The 17112-nt window shown below is 36.1% G+C and overlaps 1 protein-coding gene across 1 annotated transcript in view; it reads right to left on the minus strand.

Moving 5' to 3' along the window:
* The window catches only part of NBAS (NBAS subunit of NRZ tethering complex), a 182627-nt gene that overhangs the window by 80754 nt on the left and 84761 nt on the right, over positions 1 to 17112 (minus strand). Inside the window, exons 39-41 of the mRNA XM_065681650.1 lie at positions 16007 to 16083; positions 15330 to 15467; positions 488 to 717 (exon numbers count right to left, since the gene is read on the minus strand). Of these exons, the coding sequence (XP_065537722.1) occupies positions 488 to 717; positions 15330 to 15467; positions 16007 to 16083 (445 nt within the window). The remainder of the gene's footprint in view (positions 1 to 487; positions 718 to 15329; positions 15468 to 16006; positions 16084 to 17112) is intronic.

The raw sequence follows: 17112 nt of genomic DNA on the forward strand, positions 1-17112 counted from the left end.
ACTACAGAGAGAAAATATTATAATATACAGATGCTTTAACAAAATTAAGTAAAATATAATTAATTAGCTTGCCTTTTTTTTTTTAACTATAGTTCATTACAAACCTTGATATTTGGGCATACTCTCATAAATTGCTAGGGCATGTTTACAGCAGACGACAGGAAGAGATTAGACCTCAATTTATGCTCTAACTGCACTCATCCCTGATTAATATGAACAGTTAATAAACACAGTTACAGCTTCCAGTTATTCCACAGTAATAGCTACAATAACTTAAAATTATTGATCCATTTATTTGAGCAACATTTAAGTGGAGTAGCTGAAAACAAAAAGTCTCCAACTGTAACATTACTGTGTAAATATGTAAAGCAACTGGTAACTTAACCCTTCTAAAGGTCAGCACTACTTTCAATTTACTTAACTGATTTAAAGCTTAAAGTAATTCCATTTTAGAATAAAGAAAATAAACATAATAGATACTACTTACTCTGCCAATCCTAGTATTGTTTCTCTCTTGTACTGTCCATCTGCTGTAAACCTCTGCACATCCACTCCTTTGCCAAGTCCTTGCAGTATCTGAGCTTGAGTGAAATCCAGTAATCGCTCATTGTAGTAATGCAGCTGATTAATCAAAGTTGAGATTTCTTCAGGCCAATCTGTACAGCCATACTGACTGACATGCTTTGTGACCATCTGAATCAACTCTTTTGGATCAGCCTGTGAAAATAATTGGCAACAAACTAAAAAACCCTGTAAGTTTCTGGGAATACAAAACAAAACAAAACAAAACTAAACAAAGTAAAACCCAAATAACAACAAAATAAAACCCAACAAAAAAAAAAAACAAAAAACCACCAAAAAAAAAAAAAAATCCCAACAACCCACCTGATCCCTGCATTTAAAACCAACATATTTTTTCCATTTCTGGGAAACTTTAAGTTCCTGGAAACTGATTCTTTAACAGAATTCCAGTTTTCTGTGAGAGCTTTTTGCTAGAACGTTAAAATTTATCCTTTTGGATATTTTGAACTCTCTATATGCTACAAAAATTCAAACAAACTTACCTAACCAAATTAATAATAGGAAGGACTTCACTATGACAAATTTTTTTTGCTTTTAACACCTTCATTTTTATTAACATTGAACTAGGCAACCGATTGGTAAAACAAATCAAAGAAAACTTACCAGATCTCTCATCATTTACAAACACTTCAAGTAAGTTTACTCTAAAAGAGAGACTATCTCAAAAGTAAGAACTGAAGCAATATTGTGAACTGTGAGGGAGGGGTTATTACTGAATTTGTGATACACTTCCATTAAACAGAATTAATAAAAGGAATAGTTTAGCATTTTAAGAGTTGAACACCAATACTTTCAAAGAATAAGCGTTGCAGGATCTGCAAAGTACACTTGAGACATTGCCTACACCTTGAACCTTCAAATAATTAAATATTGATCATCCATGGATAAGAACAACCTTTGTTTTCAAAATAGCTTCATCACAAATAAAACTTACCTGCATTAGAAATTATGCATCAAGTGCGTATTTAATCAACCATGAACTTCTGACATCAAAAACCCACAGTACAAAGCAACAATTTAGAACACGAAACAAACACAGTCTGCATGTTTGAAATGAAAAAGGAAAGCATCAACTGTAGAGATTTCCACATCACCTCAAGATCATTATCTCAAGTGGCTATTGTTTAGGCACCTACCCTTGAACACAGTTTTGCGATATGGATTGCTCTCTTCCATGAAAAAGGAGGCTACCAGGACCACAGTATCATAAGGAAGCACCCACTGAGGAAGGAGTGCCATGAAAAAACCCAAAAAATACCTAGGGATGCGAGCTGTGGTTGAAATATTTTCTAAAAGAAACTGCTGATTTAATCGCTGTGAATTCAAAAATGTTGAGTGAACCGGACAATATTCTCTGTTTTTATTACAGATTGATTCTAATAAATTAGAAGTTAAACCCATGAACATTAACTAGAGTGCACAGCAGGGTAAAACATGCACCAAATATCTGAACCTTGAGGCACGCTTAAATTTTCTACGACTTGCTGGTCATTCTAAATAGATTGGGTTTTTGTCTTCTTTTCTTTTCAAGTTTTAGCTGACAGGCTGCTCACCAAGTCTTATTAAATGCTCCAGGGTATCCTTCTTCCTCACCAGATGGTACTTTTCTGAAGCCCTCTGAACACTGAGAACTCATTGGTTTTATTGAAAACATCACTAGTTTTTTCAAGGTTGCTTAGGAGATTGTTAACAGAATAATAAAACCTCAGAGAAGAGACAGGTAAGCAGAGCAGTGCCTCTATAATACAATTATATCAGCTGGAAACCAATCCACTGCCTTTTAGGTAATACACTAGAAAACAGAGCATGGAGACAGGGAAAGTCAGATCAAGATGAGGAAAGCTGTTTAACGTAATTGCCTAGATCCTTTGCACAATCCACTGAGAAAGGCAGGTCCCTCTGACAACCTATGAGGGCAACTTTGCTCTCTTTTGCCAGGTTTCCCCTCTCTCTGTCAAGAAAAGTAGAACCCAATCTCAGCACTCTTCTAGTACACAGTCCACCAGTTTATTCATAAACTACACAAAGACAATCTTGAAAGCACTTTCAAATGAATGCACTCAAACTCTTGCTTGAGAAATGGCTTCTGAAGATGAAAAGGTGTCATTTTTAATAAGTTTCCTGAATAGCATGTAATCAAATGGATCAGTACTGTTTTTTCCCCATTTTAAAATAAAGAAATCTGGATCAAGGATCACTGTGTGATACAGCAGTACCATGACAAATAAGAATAATGACAAACTTACAAAGAAGGAAAGAGAAGGAAGTGGAAGATAATCTGTTGTGTAACGTTGTTTAAAGGATAGCTGCGAGGCTTGGATATACATATGAGGAACAAAAACAAACAAACATTGCTGTTTGTCCTCATGAGAACAAATTCTCACTACTAGGTTCTTTTCTGGGTTCTGAAATATGCTATAAAAAGGATGGCTCTGAAAAGTATCCCAAACATTATTTAAAAGACTTAAGAAACATACGGTAATATACAAATAATATCTTTGGAAATTATGGCTTAGGGTTTACTGAGCTTATTAACAAGGAATAATACAATCATACCCTGTATAAATACCCATGTATGTATACCCATACATATGTAAAGCAAAAATGCACATCAGTTCTCCAATCTAGAAGATAAAAGTATGAGATCTGATAGCTGGTAAATTAAAACACATCCATCCAGATTAAAATAACACCAGCTGTTCTTTATTGCAAGCAGCTGTCAAGGACTGTGTTGAACTCTTCAGCACCAAAATTCTTTCAATCAAGCGTTGTCCTCTTTTATCCCTTACAAGACAAGACCTATGCTCCAAACTATCAGAGCATGTGAAATTGAAGAAGATTAGTTTAGAGAAATCCCAGAACCTGCTTCATGCAAGAGCCTACACTGAGATCTTATGTGAGACTTTCTGGGGTTTTTTAGTCAATATAAAATGATCTTTCCCAAGTTGCAGTTGTCTGCAAAACTCATGTACTGCAATGACACAGTTTTGCTTCTCTCAGATTTGTCATCCTTCTATAGATTCAAATTGTTTTCTTAAATAACAGTGCTGCTTGTGCAGTATCTATCAGGCATTCAAAATACAAGCCCAATGAAAATAATATAAAAAGCTGAAGTTTTTGGTATCATGCTGCATAGACCGTGTACTTCATTATTTCAAGCATTCACTCTTCAACATTTTCACATTTTTAATAATACATGTGGTTTTTTGAAAGATAAGCACAAATATTTCTACACCCATTAGATACCTAGTTCCATTAGGCATCATGCTTGTTCTGCAAATACTAATACAGAAAGATCATTATAGCTGTATTGCCAGTATTCAAGCGAAGTCTTTGTAATTTGAACACCATAACAACTAGCTAGTAATAGCAGCTGGCCATAAAGTAAATTAGCTAAATCAGTAAAGGCTGACTCTTACCTCAGCATTCAGAGGGTTTACAAATTATGTGACTTTCTTAAAATTGAAACAGACATTTAAGAAAAAAAAAGATATGTATCTCTACAGCAGTTTGCGTAAATACAAAATAGCTTTGAAAGGTAACACTGGTATGAAGTCATGTTCAAGTTGTTCTCTTTCTAACATTATCTGTGAAAACAAAGAAAAAAAAAAGGAAAAAAGAACAAACTGCTTTAAAAAAAACCCACTATTTTAACCCTCTTGGCTTTCCAGAGTCTTTCAGAAATTGTATCTAGATGTCCAGCTCCCTGCTTTGCCAGATATATCTCCTCCAGTACTTCTACAGAGAGGTCTGAACATTCCTTTCCCTCTGTGATCATTCAGAAAAGATATTTTACCTATGAACACACATCTCTGGTATATTTCCAGAGAAGGCGCAAGAGCTGACTCTATTGTATTGCACCCTTAACTCCTTAACACTGCCAAAGGAAATCCCTCATGAACTACCTGCCAATGCATTTTACTCACATACTGGACTAGCACTATGTTCCTAACAGTGTTGTCAATAGTGAAACGATCTGGCATAGGTTTTGCTTGGGAATTAAGGAGAATTTATAAAAATTAAAAAAAAAAAGCACCCATGACTTCAGCATACACTTAATTTAATTTCATGTTATTAGATATGATTTACTCAGCACAGATCAGGACAAATTACTATCAAGCTTGCACCACCAGCCACTGCCAGTAAGCCTCAGCTGGGGATCAGGGTTCACCTGACTAGAAGTTTTAAAGCAAAGTTTCTCTTTGACCATGCTCTGCAAGTGATACCTGTGAAGCCCTTCAAAATCTGAATGTTATTGCAATATTATAAAAGCAACACTGGTTTTAAAAAGAGGGAAGAGGTTTTGACCTTTGAATTTCTTGATCCCTAAAATAATCTTCAGTCTGATTTGCCCTCAACCCTCAAGTTGCTCTTTCAAATCTCTTTAATAGACTTAATTCAGCCATACACATCAGAAAACAACAACAACAGAAAAAAAAAAAAACAAACAAAAAACAAAACCAAAGAATGAGTCAGTTTTCCCCATTTCTCTCCTGCTCAGGAAGTGGCAACAATTTCACAGCTATGGAAAGAGAGATAGATAATGAAAATCTCTACTGCAAACACATCACTGAGATAGTATTAGAACATTGTAAGGCTATTTAGCCTGTTTATTTCTTTCAAGACTAAAAATCTTTCAAATTTTTCTTATAAGGCATACTGCTCTTTTGGGTTTGTTTTAAATGTAAATGATCTTCAGACTGTAATACAGAAATGACTAGGAACTCTGATGAGAAAAGCTGCTTAGATCATTGAGACTAATCCACTCATAATCAGCCCAAATAAATAACTGACATTGTGAAACCTTTCTGGATTGAAGCTGCAAAGAATTTTCATCACCTTTTGAACTGTAATCTTTTGGCAATGGTCAAAAGCTGCAACTGCAGTGAGCCACAGGAACCTGGGAAGGCAGAAGACACGTTAAGTTGTGCCCAGAAACCTGTAACATCAGATACATTCTAAACCATGTAAGTGATCCTTGGAAAGGGGTCATGCTATAGAGGAAGACACATACATGAAGCAAAACACTAATGGACAGCAAAACTAGGAGATGACAACACATGAGCAAAGCAAGAGGCACCAAGGAGTAGGGTGTATAACTACTGCTGCAGAAACACCTGCACCTGACATGGCTTAAACCATGACAGTTGCCACGCCCAACATGGGGCATGACGGGCTGAGATAACAACAGATCTGACCACAGTGTGTTTAATCGTATCTGTGATAAGCATTCATTGTTTCGGATTAGTAGTCACTAGTCACAACGCTGATTTATTGACTCTCAAAATTGTTGCTCTTGATCCCAAGAGTTTCAGCATGTCGTACCTTACTTACAGGCAGCATTTGCTGTTTTAGTGTTTATCAGCTGGGAGGCTTGGGCTAAGGCTCTTGTTTCACTGTACTTGTCAAATCACAGTTCGACAGGCCGACAGAGTCTGACTCCAACGTAGTCAGTCATAAAATGTGGCCTCTGGTCCCTTTAGCACTTCTAGAACCAAAGTAAACCTCTGGAAAGCACTTACATATCAGAAGGAAGAGGAGAGCTCTGCCTAATCCTTGCAGCAACTGCCACAATTCCTATAGCAAGAGAATCAATGTGCCATAAATTTGAAGGCGGAGGTGGCAAGAAAAAAACAGAATGAGGAGAAGCACATACAGGCAACACTTTTCCTTGCACACCGAGACAGGAAAAAAGATTTGCAGGAAAGAAACATTTCAGTCAAGAAGTAAAATCCTGAACATGCCTGTCTGGTCAAGAAGTAAAATCCATCCCTCCACAGGCAGGTTTTTAATAATTAAATCAAAGACACTAGTCCTCAACTGAGTCTGTTGCCATGCTGCGAGTCAAACGTACATTAACTTAGATGCAGCACCATGTGAATTTTGGGTGGCCTACCTTTCAGATCATAGCTGTCTCGTGTCAGATCTGCTCAAAGCAAAAGATAAAGTATATGGCTGAGATGGAAGACCAGAACAGCTCAGAAATAAAACCTGTACTGTCACATCATTCAAGTGACAAGATACCTCAACTTTCTTTGTCCTTCTGCTGCTGCAGCTATGTATATTGTTGGGTGACAACAGTGATTTGTTCAGAATCAGCTTTCACACCATTTTCTAAAAATGGATACATGAATCAGGAAATTCCATCACCCAGCAATGAAACCACATCAAGTCAACATGTAAGGATAACTACTAGAATACCTTTTGTAAGCTACAAGATGTGTCAGAATTAAGTTGCACAAACTAACAAAAAAAAATGAAGCAGAAATGAGGCAAGCAATAAATCTTCAATTATCAAACCTATAGGTAGGTCTTACACATTCAGACAATATTAAAACTATTTTCTATTTCAGATTTATAATATTAAATTATCAACGAGAAGTTTTTATAACATACTCTAGTGTCTCAGGAATATTCAAGTAGAATGATTTTAAAGCCTGAACTTAAACAATGCTTGTCACCACATTAATGCAAACAAACAATTTTGTACTGTGCTAAAAAATGTTACTGTACTCAAATAACTTAGATCTGGATTTTGTAGATCCAGGAATGCAGCTGTGGACTCCAATTCTCTAGCTTCCCTTCTCACCTTCATCACAGATATCATCCAGATTTCTCTTTATTCCAAGAACCGAAATTGAATGTTTTAAAAATTCATTCCATATGACTGGTTGTAGAAAACAAATGCTCCTGTACACATTTTAAAAGTCAGTAACATCAGCTCTGACTTACAATGGCCAAGTTTAAAACACTCTCAAATTTATATGGTATACAGACACAACTTAAAACATGATGTACGAAATGCATACACACAGGTGACCAAGGGCTACACAGTCTTAGTCTGCTTAGAAGTTTAAAGCTTGTACTAACTTAAAAGGGTTACCTAAACTCCCAGAGAAATTAGTGAAACACACATTTGCAGTGAAATTAGACAAAACAACAACCAAAAGGGTTGGTGAATTATGAGAGGAACACGAAAATACAGGTAAACAGTTGCAAATAAGCACTCGCAATTTCAATGAAATTGAAACTAATTATTTTCAAAGTCCTGCTTTCTTACACTACCAATAAAAATTCACACTGCAAATGTACAATCATAAGTGATGCCATGCAAATGTGCGTTATTGCTTTATGAACAGAAATACGCTGGGAATGCAAAATCTACAAAAGGCTGGAAAATTATATTTTAAAACTTGAGACTGAAAGGAACAAATCACCACTTTGTGTTTGGTTTGAGGTTTTTTGCTGTTTTTTTTTTTTTTAATAGAAGGAATGTTGTATGTTTTAAATAAGCAATTCTGAAATGTAACGGTTGAAAACTGAAACACTTGGAATAGGAAGGCAGCATATGCCACTGCTACTTCACTTACTTGGAAACTAAGTGAATCTTATAAAGACAAAAGGTTGCCCAAGATGCTGGCATGATTAAATATATGACATAAGTGGAATAACAGGAACATTTTCTGCCAATAAAACCTCTAGAAAAGATTGATTAAAGGATTGAGAGTTAAGCTGTTAAGTTTTAAATTATGAATGTGTGTGAGCACACAAAACCTTAAAATAATATTACTGTTATTATTTCTGCTTCAGAAATTACACTGAAGATGGTATTAGAATTGGGCTAAGCAGTATACAGCATCTACTAAACAAAGCCATTTCTGCAGGATTTTTTTAACTCTGTTTGCAGAGGTACAAAAATCACTGGCTAAAATTATCAGAATACTCAAAACCAGAAAGGAAATTCACTTAAATTTGATTTAGCGTATACATTTTGGTTTAAGGTCAAACAGCCACCTATCACAGAATTAAATCATATAGTCATCCAGTGTTTATATATACTGAATGTTAATATCTGCATGCCAGTGTATAAGTTTCCTCAAATTTTAACTGCCAATATTTTAAGGTAAATTCCTAACAGATGAAACTCAGTCACAAAAGTAACACATTAGCTTTCAATAGCCAGCAGCAGAAAAAACAATGATAACAAAGCGACTTTCAGCCTAAAGAAAACCACTAGGTATAAGTTCAATCAACACGGTTTCCTACACAGAAGCCAGTATTGCTGCAGGAAAAAACATAATGCAAGAGTCTGCTCTTAATTAATAAACCATAAAAATCATTTGAGCAGCTTTCCAGTCATTTCTACAGTTATGTTAAATGACTTGTGCCTCAAGAGTTGATCAAACTGCTCCAGTGCTCTGTTCTAAATGTTTTTTGCTTTGTTTTCAGCTACTCCAGCAAGAATGAGCAATAATTCACTCCAACAGAAAATTTTTCAATTTCTTTTTCACCTTATGTTTTCTTACAGATTCTGTCTTATTATGATATTGACAAGTCAGGTTTATGTAGAAAAATCTTACCATTTCACCTGACAGCTGTTTTAGTGGAATCAACATGATATATAAAAGGTTAAAATGTCAACTGAAAGAAACCTATGAAATGATGAATTATGAAAATGAAAAATTACTAGTTTTGAGTGAAGTGCCTGCTACATTCATACTACATGTCATTTTCCATTTGCAGTCAGCATACTCTTAGTTAATAATATAATTGTTTAAGTAATTATCCAACCTTCTGTCGATCTCCATGTTTGAATAAATTATTTTTATTGTATGTTCTTCTAGAATACGCTTTTAACATTGATCTATATGGCAGCAGCTGAAGACATATACAGACTTTCAGACAAGCATACACTCCTACTGTAAAGCTTCATTATAATATGATACAGTTTAAATACAATATTGAATCTTTTTAACAAGTACAATTACTTGACTGGATACATGCAAATAATTCTGTACCTTGCTAATTTAAAGTTTGAAAACCTATTATTCCATGAGCTACACAACACACAATTTCCTCTTTCCTGGCAGTTATTTAAATGCCAGAAGTCAAATATTTTATCTTTTTTTTTTTTATCCTAATCCAGGAGCTCTAGCACTTCTTATTTGAAGCATGACTTTCTTGGTGATTGCCTTCTCTTATTGTGACATACATTTTCCTGAATAGCTTCTTAGGATAAATTTATAGAGAATTCTTAAGCTAAATTTATGTATTTTTTTTTAAACTTAACAGAGGGAGAAGCCAGCTCTCTCACCTGACAGGAATTCAGCCATGTCTGAAAAGTTACCTGCATTGCCAACCCAGGTGAATACAATTTTGCTAAAATACTTTGTGTTCTAAGATGAATAGAAAGTTTTAATCAGGGCTACTTGCAAAATTAAGGATGCTCACTGACAGGAGATGATGCTCACTGACAGGAGAAAATAGTTACAGAAAAGTAAAATAGAAGATAAAGCCAATTGACACAATGAAGACTGCTTCAAAGAGCTGTTGGTCACCTTTATACTGTTTCCCAGAGAGGGAAAGAGGAAAGCATTAGTATTTATCCGAACTACCTCCCTTGCATGAAAAGCCACAAATATGTCTCCAGAGGAACACAGGCAAGCCAGACCTCAAACCTCTGCTGAAATGAAACGCTGGTTTGAAGATCCTCTTTACTAAAAGAGTATTTCTGAACAGCTGGCTCACAAACAACGCTCGCTCTGCTTTCAGAAGTAGGATTTAACAGAATAGCTTATATAACCCTTGAGAAACAAAAAATAAGCAACACTGTAACCATCTCTTTTTCTTAAGCAGCCCTTATCTTAAAAAGATTAAACCACAGGGGAAAAACAAAGACAAAAACAACCCGTATACTCACCCCCACCCCTCAAAAAACAACAAAAAAACCCCCACAAACCACCAAAACCCAACAAAACAAAAACAAAACCCTCAACTATTTAAAAATAGCTCTTTTATGAATCATGTAAATGTTATCTGGTCCAAGCTATGAATGGTGATGCTTTGTAGTGTTGTGTGTTTAGCGAAGTATGAGGACCTGTGAAACACTGGCTTTATCAAACATACCTCGACCAAAGGAACATAGCTGCCACAATCTGACTGCGATGTCACTAATTGCTGGATCACTATTTCGGAGATCATATTGGAAGATGTTCAAAAACGTCCACCGTGACTGCTGGCTCAGGAGAGCTTACTTGAACTTTGAGCTTTCGAACACAAGTAAGGTTGTGTTTTCAGTCCATCATGAACCAACAATAAAGAGCACGACCATTTTACTATCTACAACAGACTTTATGCTAACCACTGAGTTTTTGGACAAAAAGTTGAATGTTGAGACAGAATGTAGTAGCCCGTAAGATCTGCCTCTCTCCCTCTTCCTGTATACAGCCTTATACAATATTTATTTCCATGTCAAATTAAGTCTTGATTTTCAACATCCTACATTCAGAATGCTATTTTACAGCTGTATCATAAGGACCATGGCTGAGAGTTCTGTTTCTCTGGCTTATATAACTGTATTTATAATCAAGATCAACCTTACATGAATAAGCAACAGAACTGCCTTGGAGCCAGGTCAAGCCTGAAGAATGAAATGCCATCAAAACAACACAAATTTGTACATATTCAGTCCCCAGTTCAAAGTACTGTTCTTTTGAGCTTGTTTTCATTAATGTACCCCCACGCCCAAAAACAAAAACACACAAAAAAAAAAAAAAAAACAAAAAACAAAAACAAAAAAAAAAAACCACACATGTATCAGCATGTCATGATTTTAAAACTGTTCCACATGCTGGTTTTCCCCTATGGAGAAGGGGGTGACAGAGAGTAAGACAAACATGATGTATTTGTCACAGCCACTTAATGCACTTAAAGCCTACAGATGCCATTGTGGCGAGGGCAGTGTAGAAAGGCTAAATATGGTCCTGCAAAGGAAGACAGAAACAGTGGTCTACCAATGACAGGAATACAGAGAAACAGCATGGGAACTAAAATACACAATGGCTGTGATACCAACAGAGAGAGAAAACGAAGAAAAACAGGAAAAAACCCTACACTGAAGACAGTAAATTCACGCGAGGGGAAAGCAGACCTAATTCTGCCTCTTAGTGAGAGATTGATAGAGGCTTCCCCAAGCAGCAAGCAGCAAAAAAGCTAAGCAGGTTAAGTGCACAGAGCATAAGTTCACTGTATAAATTCACCCTTTCACAAAGCGACTCGAAAGCCAGGTGTATGAGGTTATTTAACTCCGTGGAACTAAACTCTCAGCTTCTTCACCAACTCTAGGCTGCATCAAAAGCATCTCTAAGGTTACAGAAGAATCTCTGAGGTTACCATTTCAACATATTGCCAGTTGCAATGTACAAAAGGGCAGGAATCAAACTCGTTTCCTTGAATGAAAATAACAGCTAAGGGAATAAAATCAAACCTAAGAATTTTCTGCTCACAGCAACTTCCCTCACCTCCTATTAATTGCAAAATTTCCTTTCCCCTCTGCAACTGGCAATTTCTTCGAACTGCTGATGGTGCTCCACGAAAAAGCTTGTCCCCAGCTAAGGTCAGTAAAAAAACTCCTCTTCAACCCCACATAAACACTTCAGCATTAGATTATTAGTATGAGGACAGAAACAACATATTGATTAGCCTTGTGTTAATTAAACTTTTTCACTCCTTTCTAGAGTAAACAATCTGCTCACTTTTACATCACCAGGCTAGTGAGGAGATAAATCATTAACATCAAAAATTACCCAGCTGATTTCTTGCTCACCTGTATGGCTTTTCTTCTCATTCATCAAGACTGGGAAGAAGTAAGCAGTGAATCAGCGTGGCAGCGGGGGGACAGCTGTGATGCAAGCAAGGTTCAGCAGCAGCCAAAACACTTGTGTGTGTTATCAACATTTCTGGCCACAGATGTAAAGCACAGCACCATAGGAGCTGTTATTAAGAAATTTAACCCTATCACTATCAGGCCCAGTAGAGACCTAAGCCAAAATCAAATCTAGCTTCTCAAAGGGTATTAAGTCTTCTCACATTAATGCTTTCCACAGCCAGTCCATTTCTGGAATTTTTTTCTCATCTTCTGTCTGGCATTATCCTTACTGACCTTTATCTGTGGTTTTATTTGATTGTAGAGCTCTTTTAATGTCTTCCTCAGGATAAGAAACTAAAACAGCTCAGATAACCTGCATGCTAACTTTTATATTATTAGAACAACTAAAATTCAAAATTGTCCTGGATACAAAACTAAAGCAGTACTTTCCATCCAAGTCACTTTCTTTGTCCTTAAACGAAAGTAATAACTTCATCAGAAACAGAAATTATTAAGCCAATTTCCTTCTGGACATCAACAGTACAAAAGATGCTAATGAGAATTTCTGTCAATTTATGATTCTGTTTTGATGTGCAGATACTGGCTGTCATTATTTTATGTCACAGTAAAAAAAAAACCAAAACTTAACAAGCCTTCATGGAACAGACCAAATCAATCCTTCAAGATGTCTTTCTTCATTAATTAGCAAGTCCTAAAAGTCTGTCTTAGGCAGTGGAAGAGGAACTCTCCCCCCCCTCCACTCCCCATTATCCTTATAACACATCTGACATTTTCATTCTGTGAACATTTCTCCCATTATGTTAGAGGTACTAATATTCTGTTTTGAAAGACTTACGCTATTTTAAAGTTAACACAGAAGTATAGATTCTCCATGTTTCTATACAGCTTCTTAAAAATTCAGCTACAGTTTTCAGACAAGATACTTGATTCAATGGACTAGACAAATCATACCTATTGTGACTCAGATGCTGTTAAACAGAAATATATGTCCTGTGATCTTGAGGATATGTCTTCAAAGCATGTGGCTGAAGTGCCAGATTTAGATCTTTACTGAATATAAAAATGTTTAAAATGGGGGAAGGGGGGGGAAAGGATTGGATATAAACCCTCACCCATGAAAACGCCCTCAGTTATCTTCCAAGAATAATGCACAGCTTTGAATTATACAGTTAAAGGAACCAGGAACATCTTACTGTTTTGAGAAAGATGATAAAGATGATGAAAGATGCCAGTGACATTGAGCTGGAAAACAGTCTTCTATGGAATGATATTGTGTTTGTGGTCCCCGTCCTTCCCCCCTTCCCCTTCGACCTCTTAGGAAACACAAAAATAAAAACCATGGCTAGATCTATTCCCATAGATAGCAACCAGTATGGCATTGAGAAAAGCAACTTGCAAGTAAAGCCAGTCCTTATTACCAGAATCTAAGATATACAGTTAAACAAGTGGCTGTTTCGCAGTATAAACTGAGCATTTAGCTCAAAAGCATTTGTTTCTAATTCTCCCTTTCTACTTCAGTGACATACCCACACTGGATACCCATTAGTAACAATGCATGTACTCTCCTGTCTTGTTTTTTTACAGGCAATTCAGGACTTCTTTCAAGTGGTGCGCTGTTCACTCAGGATCTTCTCATACAATTGTTTTGAAAAGATACTGTTTAAGAGTAGTACTTACAGATAGTACATATTCTTTTTAGCAAACCACTAAGAATCCACTGCTTATCACTGTCACACATGGCATTTTGTCAAGATGGAACAGAAAACTTAGCCAAGGATCATACCATAAGAGATAAACTACATGGTGCTACTGATAAAACTTTGCTTATTAAACAGCAATTGGAGCAGAAATAGTTCAATCTCTAACACCTCTGTCCTCATTCTTACGACTTACTCTTTCTAAAGGCTTCGTAACTCTTCCTATAAAGTAAGATTGTTTAAAAACTTAAGCTAAAAAAAAACCCCAAAGTAAAAAAGATTAAAAAATCTTTTTTCAGCAAAGGTGTCATACAGCTGGTGGACCAGGGCTCAAAGAAAGCTATTTAACAAACATGAGTGAACTCCTCATAACCAACGTGTTTTGTAAGCCATGCAAATTTCAGTTGTGGGTTAAGTTTTCCTTTAGCTTCTATAAACAGAAGGTAACAGAATGCAAACCTCAGCAGGAACATTAAAAGCTGCCTAACTGCAGAACTGGGTGAGTATAAAAAAATCGTTTCCTCTGTAAACTGGGAGTCATTCTGAACAAGGAAAAAAACCTCCTCTTATGCCACTATGGTGGTGATCAGTGATCTCTCTTTTCAGAGAACTTGTGATCAGAAGTGGGTTTTTTTAGTGCAGAATTAGGTCAAAAACCAAGCAGTCCCCAGAGCTTCTGTAGAAGAGGAAAGGACTGGTGTAAACTCAGAAAGGCTCCCTTGGGTGTGTCAACAGTTTTTATCCAGGTATATTTGTAGGAATGGCAACTGGTGCCTTACTAAACGTCACCTCTTGGCATTGTTTCAGAGTTTAACATGTCACTGCTTTAATCACATTTCTTTAATCACAGAATAAGACAGCAAAGCTGTGCTGTTTCAAAAAAAAAAAAAAAAAAAAGGCACATGTCAAAGGAAACCAACAAATTCACCAATAACTGAGGATGACTTTTGAAAACGCCATATGCAAACCCAAATACAAAACACCACACACCAAAGAAGGCTATGGAAACTTTTCTGAACAGCACCTTTCTTGTTGAAATATATACTTGACTCTTTCTAGGAAGTACTATATTGTATCAGTACTGCAAATTAACAGCATAGGCTATGCTCATTATTGCTCAGTGTTCCTAAGCTGCTTGGAAGACTGACAGTGCTAGTGCCTACAAATGACACTTGATATTGTCCTTCTAAAACTCTCCCACAAATTGTGAAGTACTTGTCTGTTTACAGCACTGTAGAAGAGTAATTATGCGGAACTTAACACACTGCTCACAGTGTAAGTCAGATCCACTCCTTAACAGGCTTAACTCATTCACTGGCTTTTTAGAGTAACTTTAACGCTACACTCTCTCTTTTTCAAACCATATTCATTAATGTACTAACCCTGTAGAGAGGGTGGCATTTGTCCTTGAAACATGGTGCCAAACGAGCATAGATCTGCAGGCTATAGTAGTAACTTGCCAGCTGGAGGGATAACGCAGAATGCAATTGCTTTTCGAAGCATTTGTTGGCATCTACCACCTAGGAGAAAGAGAGCATTAATTTAGATGGAAGAATTAGCAAGCACACAACAGTAAGTGCGCAAACTTTCTAAAAAGCTACTTGCTGTGATTTAGAATAGCTTTGGCTTTGACTACATTCTTCTAGCACATAAGTCAGTAACCTACACACACACAAAGACAATTCTACATTATGTTTTCCCCTCTTCCACAAACAGCTAACCAAAAAGCTTTTCCAACTACAGTTTTGGTGCTTCTATACCACAAAGTTATTACCCATATCTCTGAACAACCATTACCACTGTCAGTCACATGGCCCAACTATTATTTTAAATAAGAAAATACATCTTTTTGTCAGTTCCACACGTGCAAGCCAGTCCAACAGCATCTGTTCAGTTTCCTTGAAATGCACTGCCAAACCTATAAAAATGTGTATTTTCATGAATCCAGTGACTTAAGATTTTAAAACTCTAAAGAAATGACATTTCCTTATGGAATTCTGAAATGCCATGTATAGTCTTTCCAGGCAAAAACATACAAACCAAGTCATTATCAACATACCTGTGGCAATGCAAGTAGATAGGCAAGAGACAAAGCCATATCATTTGGTAAAGCATCACTTGCCAGCTGTAGCAGAACTGCAACATATAGCAAGTAGAAATAAAGCTTTAAATACTGACCCATCTAGCCTTCACAGTTAGCAAATGAAATGTTTTTACTGTAACCATATTTTATTAGAAACTAGCTTTAAGCACTCCATACATACTTAATTAAACACTTATCAGTGCAATCCAGAAACAGACAATATGTAATTAAATTGCAGCACAGGTTTACCTTGACTTCTAGGCAAAGCGTTTGATGAATTAACCAAACACGAATAAGATTATGAAGTAACAGATGCTAAACAAAGCCACTAATATATCACCTGTACTGATTTACAACAGGTAAATCTTCTGCTTGTAAAATCAAGGCAGTTACGTTGTACTTGTTCAAAGATACCAACCAGAGGAATGGTACAAAAGGTCTTCTCTTCCAGCCTGAGCTCTAATTCACTTAACACAACAAACTGTACTAAAAACTTGTCTTAATAAAAAAAAAAAAAAAACCAAAACAAAACCAAAAAAACAAGTATCATGTGAATTTCAAATAACATCAGTGCAACATCAAAACCACGTCCTGCCACATACTGCAAACAGAAGTATCAGCACAACAGTCAAAATGAATGCAGCAAAGACTAACTATTCTGATCATAAAAAGATAAACTTCTTGTAAAACTGACACGAAAATTAACTGCTTTTCCTACATTATAGATACAAACTTATATTTTGTTTAAAAAAAACACTATATTTTACATTATGCAAATAGGAGAACCAATACACAGACAATGTAAACGTTCAAGATCTGTTAATTAGAAACGGCATCTCTCCTTTATGGAGTTATCGCCTTCATACTGAAGTCAAGCATCACTGCGGCTGCTATGAAAGTTACAGCAATCACAGAATAAGAATCCTCATGATACAATTCATATTCAGTTTTGGGAATAGAAAACATAAATTATCAGTCCAGGGTCAATTTCAAAAATCTTAGAAAACCAACTAGAAATTGCATAAAGAATTGTTAAGTATACCAGGTAAATAACATTATGATTCCCTTTTTAAATATTTTTA

The sequence above is a fragment of the Lathamus discolor genome, chromosome 5 (genome assembly GCF_037157495.1).
Source record: "Lathamus discolor isolate bLatDis1 chromosome 5, bLatDis1.hap1, whole genome shotgun sequence".
NCBI classification, from domain to species: Eukaryota; Metazoa; Chordata; class Aves; order Psittaciformes; family Psittacidae; genus Lathamus; species Lathamus discolor.